At 36.6% G+C, this 18,379-nt stretch overlaps 1 protein-coding gene and 1 pseudogene across 3 annotated transcripts in view; both read right to left on the bottom strand.

Moving 5' to 3' along the window:
- The window catches only part of NCAPG (non-SMC condensin I complex subunit G), a 47,612-nt gene that overhangs the window by 22,540 nt on the left and 6,693 nt on the right, over positions 1–18,379 (bottom strand). For 2 of the 3 annotated variants that reach the window (XM_058723004.1, XM_058723006.1), the window contains exons 6-13: positions 18,058–18,250; positions 17,222–17,371; positions 12,185–12,325; positions 11,096–11,219; positions 9,226–9,312; positions 8,726–8,905; positions 6,152–6,262; positions 2,627–2,746 (exon numbers count right to left, since the gene is read on the bottom strand). In XM_058723004.1, coding sequence (XP_058578987.1) covers positions 2,627–2,746; positions 6,152–6,262; positions 8,726–8,905; positions 9,226–9,312; positions 11,096–11,219; positions 12,185–12,325; positions 17,222–17,371; positions 18,058–18,250 — 1,106 coding nt within the window. The remainder of the gene's footprint in view (positions 1–2,626; positions 2,747–6,151; positions 6,263–8,725; positions 8,906–9,225; positions 9,313–11,095; positions 11,220–12,184; positions 12,326–17,221; positions 17,372–18,057; positions 18,251–18,379) is intronic. The other variant, XM_058723005.1, reaches the window with a different exon arrangement.
- On the bottom strand, positions 12,890–12,990 carry LOC131508242 (U6 spliceosomal RNA; annotated as a pseudogene).

The following is an 18,379-nucleotide window of genomic DNA, read 5'->3' on the forward strand; positions in this document are numbered from 1 at the left end:
CAGGCTCTGTGTTGACAGAGCAGGGCCTGCTTAGGATTCTCTCTCCCTCCTCTCTGTACCTCCCATGCTCACGTGCATGCTCTCTCCCTCAAAATAAATAAACTTAAAAAAAAAAAAAAAAAAAAACCCACCTCTTCTTTTTATCCCATATCCTTCTCTTGCTACCTCCCCATTTCTATTAGTCCTAACAAAAACAAAACCTTGAAAGAGTAGTCTACACTGGCTATCTCCAATTCCCCTCTCATAATTCTCTCTTCGGCCCACTCCTATGAAACTTTAACCTCCATATAAGCTACGCTCATGAAAGTCACCAAATATTTCCTTATTTGCCCCAAATGGGCACTTATAAATCCTTATCAACCTGTCACCAGCAATAAACAGTTAGGTGATGCTAGCCCTTGGAAAATAACATCTTCACTTGCCTTCTAGGACATCACATTCTCCCCTTACTGTCCACTTCACCTTGGTCTTTACTGGTTCCTCTTTATCTCCCCTTCCTTTAAATGTTACCTAAGCCCTAGGGAACTACAACGGCAAGACTGCTACTCATTCTACATTCATCCCTCAGGTAACATCCAGTCTCTAAGCACTGGATACTATTATAAAGACTTAGATCCCTCTCTCCAACTCGCATGTCCCTCCTATCTCTGACTCACATACAACTGCCTATTCAATATATCCACTTGCAACTCAAACTTCAAACTTATCACACCCAAAACTGAACTCCTTATCTCATCCACCATAAAATTTGTTCCTGTTTTCCCCATACAGGAAAGGGCAAGTCTATCTTTCCCAATTATTTTAACTAAAATTTTTAGTTATCTTCAATTTCTTTCTTTCACATCCACATCAGATTCATCAGCAAATTCTATAGATACCATCTTCAAATGTAGATTACCAACACTTCTCAAGACCCCAGTAACCACTTGAACATTGGTCCAAGTCATCATCATCTCTTTCCAGGATTATTGCAATACCCTTCTATGAGCATCTCCGCTTCCATATTTGTACCCCTAAATACTAGAACCTGCAAACTATGGGTGAGGGGCCAAACCCAGTCTGCTGCCTGTTTCTGCACAGCCTTCAAATAAAGAAGAGTTGCACATCTTTAAATGATTAAAAAAAAAATTACCTCGTTGCATGTGAAAATTGTATGAAATTCAAATTTTAGTGTCCATAAATAAATTTTTTAAACTACAGCCACACAAACTCATTTATATATTGCCATGGCTGTTTGCACACCTGCATCACAGAATAGTACTTGAGACACACCATGTGGCCTGCAGAGTAAAATATATTTACTCTCTAGCCCTTTATAGAAAAGGTATGCCAACCCCTGGTCTACATCAACATTATACCCAGTCAGATCATAATAATCCTGTATGCAGAATCCTCCCATTCTTTACCATTTCATTCACTGCAAAGTCTGCAAGTCCCCAGAAGACATGTACATCTTATCACCTGCAAATCCTTTCTCCTACCCTTCTCCTCTTTGCTCAATCTGCCCCAGCCATAGTTCCCCTTGTTCCTTGACCATGTGAAACAAAGTCCTACTTCAGGGGCCCTTCCCCTGTTCTTCCCTCTCATCAGAAACAACTTACCCAGATATCTACATGGCTCATTCTCCAACTTTCCTGGGACTGGTCCAAATTTCAATTTATTAGTCAGGCCTTTCTTGACCAAACAGATCCTTCTGCCTATTTCCATTCCTTACTCTCTTTTTTTTTTCAATTTGACATGCTATTTTTCACTGTGTGTCTCCTCTTCTAAAATGTAAGCTCCATTAGGACAACAACTTTTATCTTGTTTTTTTCATTACCTATCTTATTTTTTCCTAAGCATAAAATAATGCTGAGCATATCATACTCAACAAATATTTGCTATAATTTTTGTTATATATATTTTATATATATTTTTGTTATATATAATTCAAAAATACTTTAAATAATTGACATTTCGGGGTGCCTGGGTGGCTCAGTCGGTTAAGCGGCCGACTTCAGCTCAGGTCATGATCTCACGGTCCGTGAGTTCGAGCCCCGCGTTGGGCTCTGTGCTGACAGCTCAGAGCCTGGAGCCTGTTTCAGATTCTGTGTCTCCCTCTCTCTGACCCTCCCCCGTTCATGCTCTGTCTCTCTCTGTCTCAAAAATAAACGTTAAAAAAAAAAAAATTTTTTTTAATAAATAAATAATTGACATTTCATCTTTTCTCAACTTTATTAAGAAAGAAATCAAAAGATAAAAATCAGAGTCCCTAGGAGTGCCTGGGTGGCTCAGTTAAGCATCTGACTTTGGTTCAGGTCCTGATCCCATGGTTTGTAGGTTCAAGCCCCACATCAGGCTCTGTGCTGACAGCTCAGGGCCTGGAGCCTGCTTCAGATTCTTTGTCTCCCTCTCTCTCTGCCCCTCCCCACACTCATGCTGTCTCTCTTTCTCTCTCTCTCTCAAAAATAAGCAAACATTAAAAAAGAAAAAAAAAATCAGAGTCCCTAAAAGTCATCCATAATAGTCACTGTCATCAATAAGCCCTGGAACAGAATAAATGTAGAGTACTCACATTATCACCACAGATTCTGAGAATTTATTTCAGGAAAATACAGTCAAGATTTTGTCACAAGATAAATCCTACCTGCAATAATAATACGAAGTGTTTACTTGCAAAATCCTGATTCTGTAGTCCACAGCAGCCCAAGCATAAAATAGCCAGATTTCTTACTATAGGATGAACACTTACTATTCCAGGAAGAATCTAAAATGAATTAGAAATTAAAAGAGTTTTGACCAGGATAAGAAATTTATAACAGCATTATTAAAAACATGGTCAAAGAGGTAATTTCTATATGATTACATAGATCTACTTCTTATCCATACTGTCGACATCAATTTTCAGATTAAAAAAAAAGGTAAATATTAAATTGCTAAAACAGAGAATATAGCCAGAGTGAAATACAGTCTGATCATGAGACACGTCCCCCTCCACCTGCTAAAAGTGACTCAATAGCTTCCCAATGCTCATAAGACAAAGATAAAACTCCTTTACACGACATTTGTCTCATTATGTGGTATTTCTTAGTGTCATCTTATACCATGCTACCCCTTACTCTTTGCTTAACGATGGTCTGATTTTGATGCCTTCCATGCAGTGCTACTCAACAGAAATATAATGTAAGTCATATGTCATTTTAAATTTTCTAGTAGGCACATTAAAAAGAAACATGTGAAACTAATTTTAATACATTTTATTATTCTCAATATAACCAAAATATTAACATTGCAACATGTAATCAAAATTTAAAAATTGAGGGAGTGCCAGGGTGGCTCAGTCGATTAAGTGCCCAACTCTTTTAATTTTGGCTCAGGTCATAATCTCACAGTTCATGAGTTCAAGCTCCACATCAGGCTCCATGATGACGGTGTGGCACCTGTTTAGGATTCTGTCCCTCTCTTTCTCTGCCCTACTTCACTTGCGCACGCGCACACTCTCTCTCAAAATAAATAAACTTGAAAAAATTTTCAGATAATCTACGTTGTGTTGTTTGTGCTAAGTTTTCAAAACCAAATGTGTTTTGAAACAGCACATCTCAGTTTGGACTAGTTGTTAATACCCACAAGTTTGTTTTTAATGTTTATTTTTGAGAGAGAGCAGAAGAAAGAGGTACATGCAAGCAGGGGAGGGGCAGAGAAAGAGAGAGACAGAGGATATGAAGTGAGCTCTGCACTGACAGCAGAAAGCCAGATGCAGGGCTTGAATTTACCAACTGTGAGATCACGAGCTGAGGTCAGATACTTAACCAACTGAGCCACCCAGGAGCTCCTAGCCACAGGTTTTTAACAGCCACATGTGGCTGGCTGCAACCATATTGGAGAGAAGAAATCTAGAACATTCTTCCCTCCCCTTTTCACATAGTGAAGGTCTACTCAAATATCAGATTATGGTCACCTTCCCTGAATGGAACAAATCCCATATTTTAAGTTCACATAGGACCATACAGCTCTTCTTCATAGCAATTATCAATGTCAAAACCTTCCACTTATTTATTTGATTGATGTCCCAATCACTGGACCAGAATATCCACAAGGGCAGTCTATATATGTTTTGTATACCGTGTACACTCTATCATTGGCATTTAGTATATAGATGTTCAATAAATAGTTGCTCAACTAATAACTTTATGATTCTAATTTTTTTTTTTTTTTTTTTTGAGAGAGAGAACACCTGCATGAGCAGTGGGAAGAAAGGCAGAGGGAAAGAGAGAGAATCTTAAGCAGGCTCCACGTTCAGTGCAGAGCTCGACACAGGGCTCAATCCCACAACCCTGGGATTGTGACCTGAGCTGAAATCAAGAGTCAGACACTCAACTGACTGAACTACCCAGGCACCTCGATTTTTATTTTAAAAATGGTGATTTCACTAAAATATAACTCCTCTATCTAAATATCTTACTCATTTACATCCCTCTAGTTTCCTTCAACCTTTATTTTTTAATGTTTACTGTTGAGAGAGAGTTGAGACAGAGTGAGTAGGGGAAGGGCAGAGAAGAGATGGAGACACAGAATCCAAAGCAGTCTCCAGGCTCTGAGCTGACAGCCTCAGCTGATGCGGGGCTCGAACTCACGAACTGTGAGATCACGACCTGAGTCAAAGGTCAGACACTTAACCAACTGAGCCACCCAGGCGCCCCTTCCTTCAATCTTTAGACATAAATTGTTTTTGTACACTTAAAATCATTATGACTATTCAATTTTGTGTTCTTCCTTCACTCAAATTTGTGTATCTTCTCCCTACATGTATAGTCTTCATATTTACTACTCCAATTATGTAATTATACCATACTTTACCATTCTCTTGCAATAGGACCAGACATAAAGTATGCAAGTAGAACTTTAAAACTACTACTTTTCACTAAAGACATTTGCTCCACTAAGAATGAAACTAAATTTTAATGGTTTAGTAAAAGCTACTTTTAATCAGAAGTTCTACATTGTCGTAAACAAGAACTGGCATCTTTACTGCATTTAGAAACTCATGACAATTCAGGGAACTAGATTTTAAATTTCTTTGTGGTTTTGTGGGTTTTTTCTAATTTATTTTTGAGAGAGCCTGAGTGGGGGAGGGGTAGAGAGAGGGAGGGACAGAGGATCCGAAGTGGGCGTACTGACGGGGCAATCCGGATGTGGGGCCGTACCCACGAACCACAAGATCATGACCTGAGCTGAAGTCGGACGCTCAACTGAATGAGCCACCCAGGCACCCCAGGGAACTAGATTTTAGATTACATCCATGGGCTGTTTTTCATTAATCCCAAGTAAAAACAATTGAGGGAGGATCCTGGAAGAGCCTAGATACAATCAAAATTTGCTTTGAATAAGTAGCATTGGTAAGAATACCCTACTATGGAATACTGTCGCCATAAACCACATGTGGCTACTGAATGCTTGGAATGTGCTAGTCCACACTGAGATGTGCTATTAAGATTTAGTATGAAGAAAAGAATGTAAAATGTCTCGACAGTTTAATATTGAGCAAATGATGCCATTAAAATATTTGGGGTATATTCGGTTAAGTATACTAAAATTATATTTCACCTATTTACTTTTAATTTTTAAATGTGGCTACTAGAAAATGTTAAATTACATGCGGTCTGCATTATACTGCTATCAGACAATGTTGTTTTACTAGAGTCTTGCAGTATTTGTGTCCCTATAGTTAATAAAATCTCTATGAAGAGTTACTTTAGTAAAACGTCTTTAAACATATAGGAAAAAAACCCCAAATTCCTTTCACAGGGCTCATAAAGTAAGTCTCAGAGTCTTTCTATATAGCAAGACTCCAGGACTTAAATATACCTGATATGTTTCAGTATTTCCTGTTACTATTCAAAGAATGAAAATATTTTACATCTCCTCCTAGTATAACTTTTCAAACTTGTTAAAGGGATACGTATAACTTATATACAAGGTCTTTTATATACATTATCTTAATTTAATCTTCACAATATGAAGTAGCCACTATATAATTTTTTTGTTTTACCATTTATATTTATCAGATGCTAAAGATGATTATCTTTTTATTCTTTTGAACCCCAAGGAACATGTTACTTACAAACTAAGGAAGGAGTGGGCTAAAATAAAGCTTCAAAGGCCACCAACTTACCAACGATTCAATGATGCCATTCATGGTTGCACCTATACCTGTTGAAGTGGACATCTGCTTCAACAATTCATAGCACAAAATAAGACACTTCTGTAGTGTTTCAGCATCATTCTAAAATGAAACACAAAATATTCTACATTAGTATAAATATCCTCTGCCCATCCTTTAAATATTAGCTTTTTCAGGGCTTTCTCTAAGACATATTGTCTCTTTGGGCAATCTTATCCAATCATACAACTCCATTTACCATCCATGAGCTCACCCAGCCATTTCCTAAGTTTCAGATTCATATATACAATTGCTACATTTCCTCTTGTATGTTTCACAGGCTTCTCAAACTCAAAATTTCCAAAAGAACTCATCATTACCCAAATCCTTTCTCTTCTTGTGCTATCTCCATAAATAACACTGCTATCTACCAAATGTCCAAACCAAAAAACCTAGGGTACATTCTGGATTCACTCTTCTCCCTGTTACTAATTCCTAAATACTCCTCAAATCCATCACTTCTTTCCACATCCACCATCATTGTCTTCTTCTGGCTGTATACATAACAAGGCTACATTACTATAACAGTCTCCAACTACTATGCCTGCCTAGGCTTTTATCACTCTGCACTCTATTTTCTAACTAAGATATAAATCTTATCCTACCACTGAAAACCTTTAGTCATTCACCATGATCCCTGGCTAAAGCAGAAAATTTTAAATACTGCTTATACAAGACCTTAACAGGCCTGGCCCTTAATTTTTCCACAAGATTTATCTCTTACTTCTCTCCCCTCACTTCTCTAGTCATATGGACCTGAAGTTTTTAAACACAGCAGGTACTCTTTAAACTTCTAGACCCTCGGGGCGCCTGGGTGGCGCAGTCGGTTAAGCGTCCGACTTCAGCCAGGTCACGATCTCGCGGTCTGTGAGTTCGAGCCCCGCGTCAGGCTCTGGGCTGATGGCTCGGAGCCTGGAGCCTGTTTCCGATTCTGTGTCTCCCTCTCTCTCTGCCCCTCCCCCGTTCATGCTCTGTCTCTCTCTGTCCCAAAAATAAATAAAAAACGTTGAAAAAAAAAATTTAAAAAAAAGAAAAAAAAAAACTTCTAGACCCTCATATAAGCCATTCCATGGGCCTACAGGATTCCTTTAAAAACTCATCAAGAAGAAACAATACAGTGCATTAAAGGCACAAATCTAAAGCCTGACTCGGCTGGGTTTGAATCCTGCCTCTACCATTTACTATCTGTGTAATTTTGGGCAAGTTACTTTTCCTATATAAAATGAAAATAGCACCAACCCCACAAGGTTATAGTGAGAATCAAATACTTGTGAAGTGCTTGAAGCAGTGACTACCACAGAAAAAGCATCCTGTAACTGTTAGCTTACATTATTATTTTTACTCCAATGTCAAGTGAAAACACTTCTTCCCCTGGGGAAGCCAACAACAAGAATAGATTTATAACCCTTAAATAAGACAAATGAAGACACAAATAGTCAAAGCAAGTCAAGTTAAATAAATGATATTAATCATGATAGGCCATGTTTGTTCACAATTTCCCAATTCAGACCTGCAGTTTGTATCATTTTTCAGTTTACATTTTTATTTTTCACTTTAAATCCGTTCCTCAAATTAAGCACCCATAATGATCCATACTTTGTCAAACAAGATGCTAGCTATGAAAATAAAATTCAGGCATATTCAATGGGAAAGTGGAGTGTTGGAGCAGGGATGTCTATGACTAGAGAAATCAAGGATATGGTATAACTTACAAAATGCTCCTGAACAGTAAACTCTTTCCTATCCAGCATTCTCTTTGAGCATACTTCAATTGGCACTTCCCAAACTCAAAGTAAAATAATAAATGATGTTTACTACAAAAGGAAAAATTCTAAAAGATCTCCTGAATGAAAGTTAACATCAAATATTACAGCAACTGATACCATTCTATCTTAAAGTGACAAGTTTATCAAATACAACTAAGTTAAAAAAAATGACTGCTGAAACTAAACTTTAAACGTTACTAGATAAAATGTTTATTATTTCATTTAAAATAACAAAACTCCTTAGCTTTTTCTAAGAACAAAAAGTTAACAAAAAGTTAAGCTTTAAAAACTACATGTACAATCGTATGGTTACCATAGAAATTCTTTTCCTAGCTCAGAAAGGTCATGAGTCTTCCATGAAGAGAGGGATGGATAGATGGATGCATTTTCTTTTTCTAAAGCATTCAACACACACACACACACACACACACACACACACACACACACACACACACACCCAAACAGAAGAAAATACTAGAAGGTAAGTTTCCTTAGCAAGGAAGAAAAGACTATAGGCTCCAGAGATGAGCATGACAAGGGAGCAAATAAAGTCCTAGTTATAATAATTAAAGCTAACTGAGGCCTTTCAAAGTCTAAAATAAAAAGGAACAAAAGGGAAAAACTATTTTCGCATTAATTCATGATACTGCTAAAAACCCCTCCAAAGTAAACATACACTGGCAGGAGTTAAGAAAGAAAATAAAGTGTAGTTGAGATGATTAATAACTGCTGACATTTAGTATGAAAAAGTTACCTATACCTTCTCTATGTGAACTTCTTTGATTTCAAGTTGCTCTGTCTCTTTCAATAGCTTTACTTTGGCATCTTCTAATGCTTTTATTTCTTCTTTTAATTCTGATGCTTGATTAAAATCCTGTAAGTTAATGCAATTTTCCAAAGCTTCTTTTGCCTCAATCAGTTTAACTTTTATTTCAGCCATCTAAGGAAAGATATAAATTGCTTTAACAAAAACCATTAATATAAAAATCTATAGCAAACTGAAGAGTATTATTTAAAATCACAACAACCCAAAAGTTCAGCCGAGTCCAGCATATACAAAAAAAGTTGTATTATTCCTGAATCAGAGACAGGCAAATCTTTCAGACAGCATAATCTGGTAACATTTTAGATACTCTTACAATTTATAGTTAGTAATGTGACTTTGTGAGAACAATTTTGAAAATATGCAGCAAAAGGAAATAAAAGACTTAAACAACTACATTATTCTCAAAACATTTCTTTAATTTAGAAGAAATTTACCCTGAGTTCTTTCTTTCTTACATCAGCGGGATCATCAACACCAACAGTAACAATGGGCGCCCGAATCTCAGAGATAATTTCTGTAACCTGATAAATTATAATTCAGAGTACATGATTTAATATATGTTCTATATGATAAAACGACACCAAATTTGCTATACATAATTCCAAATAGTATCCACAATCTCCTAAAAAATAGAGCAAAACACACAAGTAAAAATAGCACATATTCTACCTTCTAGACAATTTGGGGGAAAAAATGACCAAACAATATATCTAACTAAAAGTTCCAAGATTATAAGAAGGTAAACAGGCACACAGATGTTGAAGATAAATTCTCTCATGTAATACTCAAAAAAAAACAAGAAAAATGAGTATAATATCTAATGTTAGGGACCAAAAACTAAAACTTTCTGCCCGTAATCCTCAATTCCCTCTTGCATAAATAATGACAGCATAACTAAAGACTTTTCCTCTCACAGCCACTGGGACATCAGAGTTGGCTGATTTAGGAAAAGGCTACATCCCCAATGAAGGTATTTAAGGAGATGTGGATAACCACTAACTGGGAATGCTGTATTGTAGAAAGGATTTATGTTTAAGTACGTATAAGGAAGGGTTGGAAAAAGCCAACCTCCGAATTAACTTGCAACTCAGAGAGTACATGAATTTATGAAAAACACTGACAGAGCTGTCTTTTTTGACTATCTCGAGAAAATACTTGGCAATATTATAATAGATAACATTTATCTCTGTATTTACCAAGCACTTCATGAACATTATTTCATTGAACAAGAAAAGGTAGGTTTTATTGCTATTCTCATTCTGTACAAGAGTAAATTCAATAACTTGCTCAAAGTCACAAAGCCAGAAAGTACCAGAAGGGATTTGAACCTAGGTATGGATAACTTGAGCCAGCTCTCAAAACCCCTATGACTAAGGTACATGTGTCACCTCTTCCCTAACCTGCTCTATTTCAAACTGATTCAACAGAATGATGGACTAACAGAAGAAAGGAGAGAATTTTTAAAATGTGCGTGTGGGGCTCAGTCAGCTGAGCATCCAACTTCGGCTCAGGTTATCATCTCACAGTTTGTGAGTTTGAGCCCCGACATCAGGCTCACTGCTATTTGTGTGGAGCCTGCCTCGGATGCTCTGTCCCCCTCTCTCTACTTCTCACCTGCTCACGCTCTCTCTCTCAAAAATAAATTTAAAAGGGGCGCCTGGGTGGCTCAGTCGGTTAAGTGTCCAGCTTCAGCTCAGGTCATGATCTCACAGTCTGTGAGTTCAAGCCCCGCGTCGGGCTCTGTGCTGACAGCTCAGAGCCTGGAGCCTGCTGTGGATTCTGTGTCTCCCTCTCTCTCTGCCCCTCCCCTGCTCATGCTCTGTCTCTCTCTGTCTCAAGAATGAATAAAAAACATTAAATAAATAAATAAATAAATAAATAAATAAATAAATAAATAAATAAATAAATTTAAAAAACATGTAGGGGTGCCTGGGTGTGATTCAATCGGTTAAGTGTCTGCCTCTTGATTTCAGCTCAGATCATGATCTCATAGGTTGTGATTTGAAACCTCACATTGGGCTCCACACTGACAGTGCAGAGCCTGCTTGGGATTCTCTGCCTCCCTCTCTCTCTGCCCTGCCCCACTTGTTCTCTTTCTCAAAATAAATACATAAACTTTAAAAATAAATAAAAAGTGTGTGTGGGAGAAAGACTCAGTTTTAAGAAGTTTAAAAACTTAACAGAAAAGACTAAAACAAAAAGCAATTAAAGACAAAAAAGCAAAAACTACTGAAAACAAGACAATCCTAAATATCATTAGCCAAAACCTCTTAACCTTTACCAGCAATGAAGATAATTACTTACAATTTGTGTTCTCTTATTATCATCTGTAACAATGCAGAGCAATCTCTCAACAAGAAAAGAAAGTAGGGATATTGGGGTTGTGGGCAGAGTAAGAATCTCCTGTAAAATAGCCAGTAGTCGTTTCCTGCATTCAAAAAGAAATATTTTAATTTAAACATGACCTTAGAAACACATTTTATCTGTAACATTTCACTTATCCTGCAGACTTAATTACATTTGTCTCAGTTCTTTTTTTATCACTATAAATACAAAAATGTGTACAGACTTTAGGTCAAAAATTCATGTCCTGCAAAAAAATAATATTTATAAATGATCCTACAATCTTTCATAAGTCAACATGATGAAATGACAAAATATCAGAAGTGAATCAAATCTTTAGATAGATTACTAATCCTGCCTGTTATAAATATTTTTAAGCAAAACCTGCAATTTTATTTATTCTGAAAAAAATTGAATGAGGAACTTGTACTTTCCATATATATGAACAAAATGGATACGAGCTGTACAGGTCCACCTATATGCATATTTTTGCCCATAAATACAGTACAGTACAATTCCATAAATACAATATAGTACTGTATTTTCTCTTAAGATTTTAATTTTTTTCTCTAGCTTCCTTTATTATAAGAATATGGTATATAACATAGAAAATACATGTTAATCAACTGCTGATGTCGATTTTTATGTTTATGCTTATTGGTAAGGCTTTCAGTCAAGAGACTGTTAATAATTAGGCTTTTTATGAGTCAAAAGTTATACATGGATTTCTGACTCCATGGGGGGGGGATGAGGGATCAGTGCCCTTACCCCCTCCCTCTGTTACTCAAGAGTTAATCATATATACATATATGCATATATATGTATGGATATATGCATGTATACATACTTGTGTGTATTCACACATACACACAGAGAGGGAGGAAGAGAAACGGTGTATTTTCCTGTTATATGTATAAGAGGAAAGAAAAAACTCTTTATTAGCACTTTAGAAAGGTAGTTTAAATACATTTAATCACGCTGTAACAGACTGTATTTCAATGTAGGATATTAGAAGAGCAAATTAGGACTAGGGCTAATATTTAGACATACCTTCCTCCTTCTTCACTTGTATCCAAAGATTTGATAATTAGAATCAATTGTTGACCTATAAACTCTTTTGACATCAAATTTCCAATATAGGAAAAATCACTTTTCTTCTCATCTTTAACAACTGGAATACTCTGAATATAACTAAAACAAGTAGAATAAAATGTAAAATCTGTTAAAAAAAACATTAAACAGCTCCCCATGAAGTCAGAAAGAATCTTTTTCAGTTCATTATTAGTCCAAATATATATGGATGCTTACAACACATTATACTAATTCGGCTTCAAGAGTAAACTCTATGCTATTGTTACAAATTTTCACAAACTTATAGGCTTGCATCAAAAATATATTCCTTAAGTACATGAAATATATTATATTATGTTATATATTATATATAATGTTATACATATTATATTATATCATATTATATTGTATTATATGAAAATGTTTTAATTAAAGGTTCAAATTTCTTACGGGGAATCTTCAAAAAGCAGTATTTATGTCTCTCAAGTTGGTAACATTATTTCAGTCACCAGTATTCTCAGTTATAAAGTTCTGCATCCCTTTAACAAAACACAATTTTTCATAAAGAGCACGTCTTCTCTCATCATCCCTAAGTGACCATTACTCTTTTGTTTAAAAAAATAGTAATAATCAATGCTAATTACATGAGTAATCCATGAATATAATGACGTTTTAAAAAATCAGAAAAATATAGATAGCTTCATGAATTTGTATTTTCCTTGCTTAGGGGCCCTACTAACATCTGTATTGTTCTTATTTTAGTGTAGATACTCCTAAATAAGCACCATCAACTACCCTTTTATCCTTACCATCACTACCCAAATTAATGCTTACCCTCATCTAGATTATATTCAACAGCCTACCAGAAGGTTTCCCTATCTTGTGTGAACAAAAAAAGCTACTTAAAGGCAGAATTAGGGGCACCTGGGTGGCTCAGTTGGTTGAGCATCTGACTTCAGCTCAGGTCATGATCTCATGGTTCATCAGTTCAAACCCCGAGTTGGGCTCTGTACTGACAGCTCAGAGCCTGGAGCCTGCTTTAAATTCTGTGTCTCCCTCTCTCTCTGCCCCTCCCCTGCTTGCATTCTCTCTCTCTCTCTCTCTCAAAAATAAATAAACATAAAAAAAATTGTTTTAAGACAGATTTAAGAATTTAAGCTTAGACAATTAGGTACCTTTAGGTTGGAAAGTAATATGAAAAACAACAATCCTGATGAAAAATGTCATTTTTAAAATGCCAACAAAAATCAGGGCAACTAGGTAGCTCAGTTGGTTAAGCATACAACTTTTTTTTAAAATTTTTTTTCGGGGCGCCTGGGTGGCGCAGTCGGTTAAGCGTCCGACTTCAGCCAGGTCACGATCTCGCGGTCCGTGAGTTCGAGCCCCGCGTCAGTCTCCGGGCTGATGGCTCGGAGCCTGGAGCCTGTTTCCGATTCTGTGTCTCCCTCTCTCTCTGACCCTCCCCCGTTCATGCTCTCTCTCTGTCCCAAAAAAAATAAATTAAAAAAAATAAGTAAAATTTTTTTTCAATGTTTATTTATTTTTGAGAGACAGGTCAAGAGAGAGAGAGAGAGAGAGAGGGAGACGGAGAGAGAGAGAGAGAAAGGAGGTGGAGCAGATTGAGAGGGAGACACAGAATCCGAAGCAGGCTCCAGGCTCCGAGCTTTCAGCACAGAGCCTGATGCAGGACTCGAACTCATGAACCGCGATATCATGACCTGAGCCTAAGTCAGACCCTTAACCAACTGAGCCACCCAGGCGCCCCAAGCATACAACTCTTGATTGTGGCTCAGGTCATGATCTCACGGTTGTAAGATCCAGCCCCTCATTGAGCTCTGGGTAGAGTGTGGAGCCTGCTTGGGATTTTCTCTCTCTGCCCTTCCCCCACTCACATGCACACAGGCATGTACTCTTTCAAAATAAATTAATGAACTTAAAAAAAATTAAAAATTGGGGCACCTGTGGCGCCTGGGTTGCTCAGTCGGTTAAGCATCCGACTTCGGCTCAAGTCATGATCTCACAGTTCGTGGGTTTGAGCCCAACGTCGGGTTCTGTGCTGACAGCTCAGAGCCTGGAGCCTGTTTCAGATTCTGTGTCTCCCTCTCTCTCTGCCCCTCCCCTGTTCATGTTCTCTGTCTCAAAAATAAATACACAGTTAAAAAAAAAAAAAAAATTTTTTTTTTTGTTTTTGTGGGGGCACCTGGGTGACTCAGTCGGTTCAAGTGTTCAACTTCAGCTCAGGTCATGATTCACAGTTCACAAGTTCAGGCCCCACACCAGGCTCTGTGCTGACAGCTCAGAGTCTGGAGCCTGCTTCAGATTCTGTGTCTCCCTTTCTCTCTGCCCCTCCCCTGGTCATGCTCTCTCTCTCACTCTTCTCTCAAAAATAAACTAACAAAAAAAATCCCTGATTTCTTTATGTGAATACGTCAGTTAACAGGAAATTGTTTCATATCAGAATTATGAATCACTAACTCTTCCTGCTACAAAATGTCTGAAAATATATTCCTGAGATTATCAGGAAGCAATTTTCCATTTAATTTTGTTTCTGTACCTGAATAAACTAATCCCATCCAGTGATGTTCCTCCAAAAAGAAAACCATTCTATTTCCTAAAGTATTCTTTCATTAGTAATTAAACTACAATTTTTAAAGTTTTCTTCTTTACAAGTGAAAAAACGCAAGTTGATTAAAGCTACCTATTTCAAAATCCACAGATTAAGTGACAAAGGAAATATAAGAATCCCTGACTTCTTAGAGCCAAAAGAACCAAGCTCCTTACCTGTATTTCAGTAAGAATTAATCTGTGAAGCCATCCTTGAGGAGAGGCTCTCCCTGTTATTTAAGTATTTATTTCCTAATATTTTCTTTATCTTCTATAAGCATCTATTACTTTTATATCAAGTCATATTGTTAAGCATTGCATCAAACTCCTTAATTTTGGAAACACTGCAACATGGCCCAAACAGCATTATAATGAATACTCTAATTAAATATTAAAGCCTGAAACAACTACTATTGAAACAGTAGATGCACACATATTTTTTTATGATATTACTATGAACTAAGGCTATAAGTTTCCATATTGGGCTCACATTTAAGATATTTACCCTGGATTCAATATTTTGCACACAAATTAAAATGCATTTATAGTTTCGACTCCTGACTTATGTTGAATCATCATTAAGCAAAAGCAGAATACTATATTTATATTCCACACAAAGAGAATTCAGGCTTGTAATTCCTATTATATGGAAGAAGCTTTTTAAAAAATGCATCAAAAGTGTAAAGTTAAAAACTCTACACACCAAAACCTACCAAAATATACATAACCTTTGGTCCAGCAATTTTACTTCTGGGAATCAACTCCACAAAATCCCAAACATACATAACAATGATTTAACCAAACTTTATCAATGAAAACTGGAAATCATGTTAAATGTCCATTAACGGAGGAGTAAATCAAATATTGCCTTCATACTATGAAATGGCATCTTGTTAAGAGTGTGATAAATTTATATGTACCAACGTATAATGATCTCAGATATAAGTAGTTGAGGAAAAATGTATAGTGTGATATCTTAAAAAAAATCATGCATTTTCATATATGTGCATGTAAATGTAGAGAAAGAGATTTGAATGTATATACCCCAAATTGTTAACTCTAAGATAAATGGAATTGAGGAATTAGAGGATGATAGAAAAATTCCAGGGGCACCTGGGTGGCTCAGGCAGTTAAGTGACCGACTCTTTAGATCTCTGCTCAGGTCATGATCTCATGGTTGTGAGATTGAGCCATGTGACAGGCTACGCACTGAGCCTGGAGCCTGCTTGGGAGTCTCTCTCTCCCTCTCTGTGTCCATCCCACAAATGCTTTCACTCTCTCAAAAGAAATAAACATTTAAAAGAAAAGGGGGCGCCTGGGTGGTTCAGTCGGTTAAGCGGCCGACTTCAGCTCAGGTCGTGATCTCGCGGTCCGTGAGTTCAAGCCCCGCGTCGGGCTCTGTGCTGACAGCTCAGAGCCCGGAGCCTGTTTCAGATTCTGTGTCTCCCTCTCTCTGACCCTCCCCCGTTCATGCTCTGTCTCTCTCTGTCTCAAAAATAAATAAACGTTAAAAAAATAAATAAATAAATAAATAAAATTAAAAAAAATTAGAAAGAAAGAAAGAAAGAAAGAAAGAAAGAAAGAAAGAAAAGAACTTCCACATTTTTCTTCTACATATTTCTATATTTGAATTTTGACAAGAATTGCATTCATGTTTTAATGGTATGATTTTAAAATAAAATTAAAAATCAGAATTAAAATAATGAAAAAGGTGTATTTTGAAAAAATTTTTTAAAAAACAAAAAGCCAAACAGTGACAGTCTTAATTAATACTACAACTGGCCTCAAAGGTTCACCCTGTCAGAAAACTATGGCCCAGGCACCAGATATAGCCTGCCGCTTGTTCTTATACAGCATGCAAGCTAAGAGTTTTACATTTTTAAATGAAAGCTTGTTTATATATGGATGTATACACACACATCTGAAAATACATATGAAAATTATATGAAGTTCAAATTTTAGTGTCTATAAACGTTGATAAAAGTTTTGTCGGAAAACAGTTACAATCATTCATCACATACTTTGGCTGCTTTTGTAACACCACACCATAATTTTCATTATGACACAGTATGGCCTACAGACCTAAATATTTACTGTCTGACCCTTAGGAAAGGTTTGCCAACCAATTTCAAGAGTAACACATCATCACCTTTATGTAGAAATGTTCATATTCATACCCTAACAGCTTTAAGGAAATACCATAAACATGTTGACTTTCTGCTCTTTCAGTATACTGTCCAGTACAGAGTATTCTTCAGAAAGACTCAATGTACATTCCTATTTATCCTTGCCTATCCAAAAAAAAATGGTTTTGAACTGATTCCCAATCCAGCTTTACTTTGACAGAGGGGGATAGAGGACTGAAACATACAGCACCAAAAGTACAATACAAACAAAAGCAAAGAATTTTACCTTAGTAAATACTCTGCATATACTACAGGCTCTGGCAAAATCTGCTCCAAAACTTCTTCACCTTCATCTCCTTTCGATTTCACATATTCACAAAGGACACGCCAATACAAAGCGTTTTCAGGAGTTAATGTTTCCAATGGAATCAGTTTCCTTAATTTAAAAGGGAGAGAATAAGACAAAACATAAGCTTAATATCCAGGCAAAAGTTTGAACTGAGTAGGGGCACCCAGGTAGCTCAGTCAGTTAAGCGTCCATCTCTTGATTTTGGCTCAGGTCATGACCTCACAGTTCATGAGATCAACCCCCACATTGGGCTCTGCACGGACAGCAAGGAGCCTGCTTTGGATTCTCTCTCCCTTTCTCACTGCCCATCTCCCATTCATACATGGTCTCTCTTGCTCTTTCAAAATAAATAAACTTAAAAAAGAATTTTGAACTGAGTATAAAAAACGGGAAAAGCAGACTTGATTTATAACCAGCATCCTTTCATTGCAAAGTCATTAACTTATTCACACATACACAAATAAAAACATTCAAAGCAAAAGAAAAAAAAAGAATCAAACATACAATAGGGATGCATGTTGTTGGACTTTCCATGGTAAGCTAATGCAAAAACCAAAGTAACAAAATGAGGGAAAAAAATGCAGCTAAAGTTGTCTATGCAGATAAAGTAGTGAGTTCTTATACAAAAAGAATAAAAAAGACATCCACCACAGTAAAGAAAACACAAGTGGGGTAGATAAAAAGTACTGATACAATCTGAAGTAATCAGAAAAGGGGACTAATTTTAATTGCAGAAGTTCATCATTATCACATTTCAAATAATGAGTATATACCTGCCATCGTTATTTTTACAGATTTCTGCCAGCTCATTAAGAGGAGTCACTGAAAATAAGGCATTCAGAACTGAGACTGCCACTTCAGAAGAATTTTCCACATCTAACCGATGAAGCAACTCTAATATATTTCCTTCAGTGAAACGTAACCAGCCTTGGAGAAGATGCTTCTGCGTTGCTTGTTTTACAGCATCTGTTAAGTCATTTGAAATATAAGTGAACAGAGGCTCCCTCTAGCTTCCATTTCCTATATTTTGTCTGTATTAATCACCTTTTATCATGAGATCAGTGTTGACACAAAATCAGTATTTATAATAAAAAT

This window comes from Neofelis nebulosa, chromosome 3, assembly GCF_028018385.1.
Source record: "Neofelis nebulosa isolate mNeoNeb1 chromosome 3, mNeoNeb1.pri, whole genome shotgun sequence".
NCBI classification, from domain to species: Eukaryota; Metazoa; Chordata; class Mammalia; order Carnivora; family Felidae; genus Neofelis; species Neofelis nebulosa.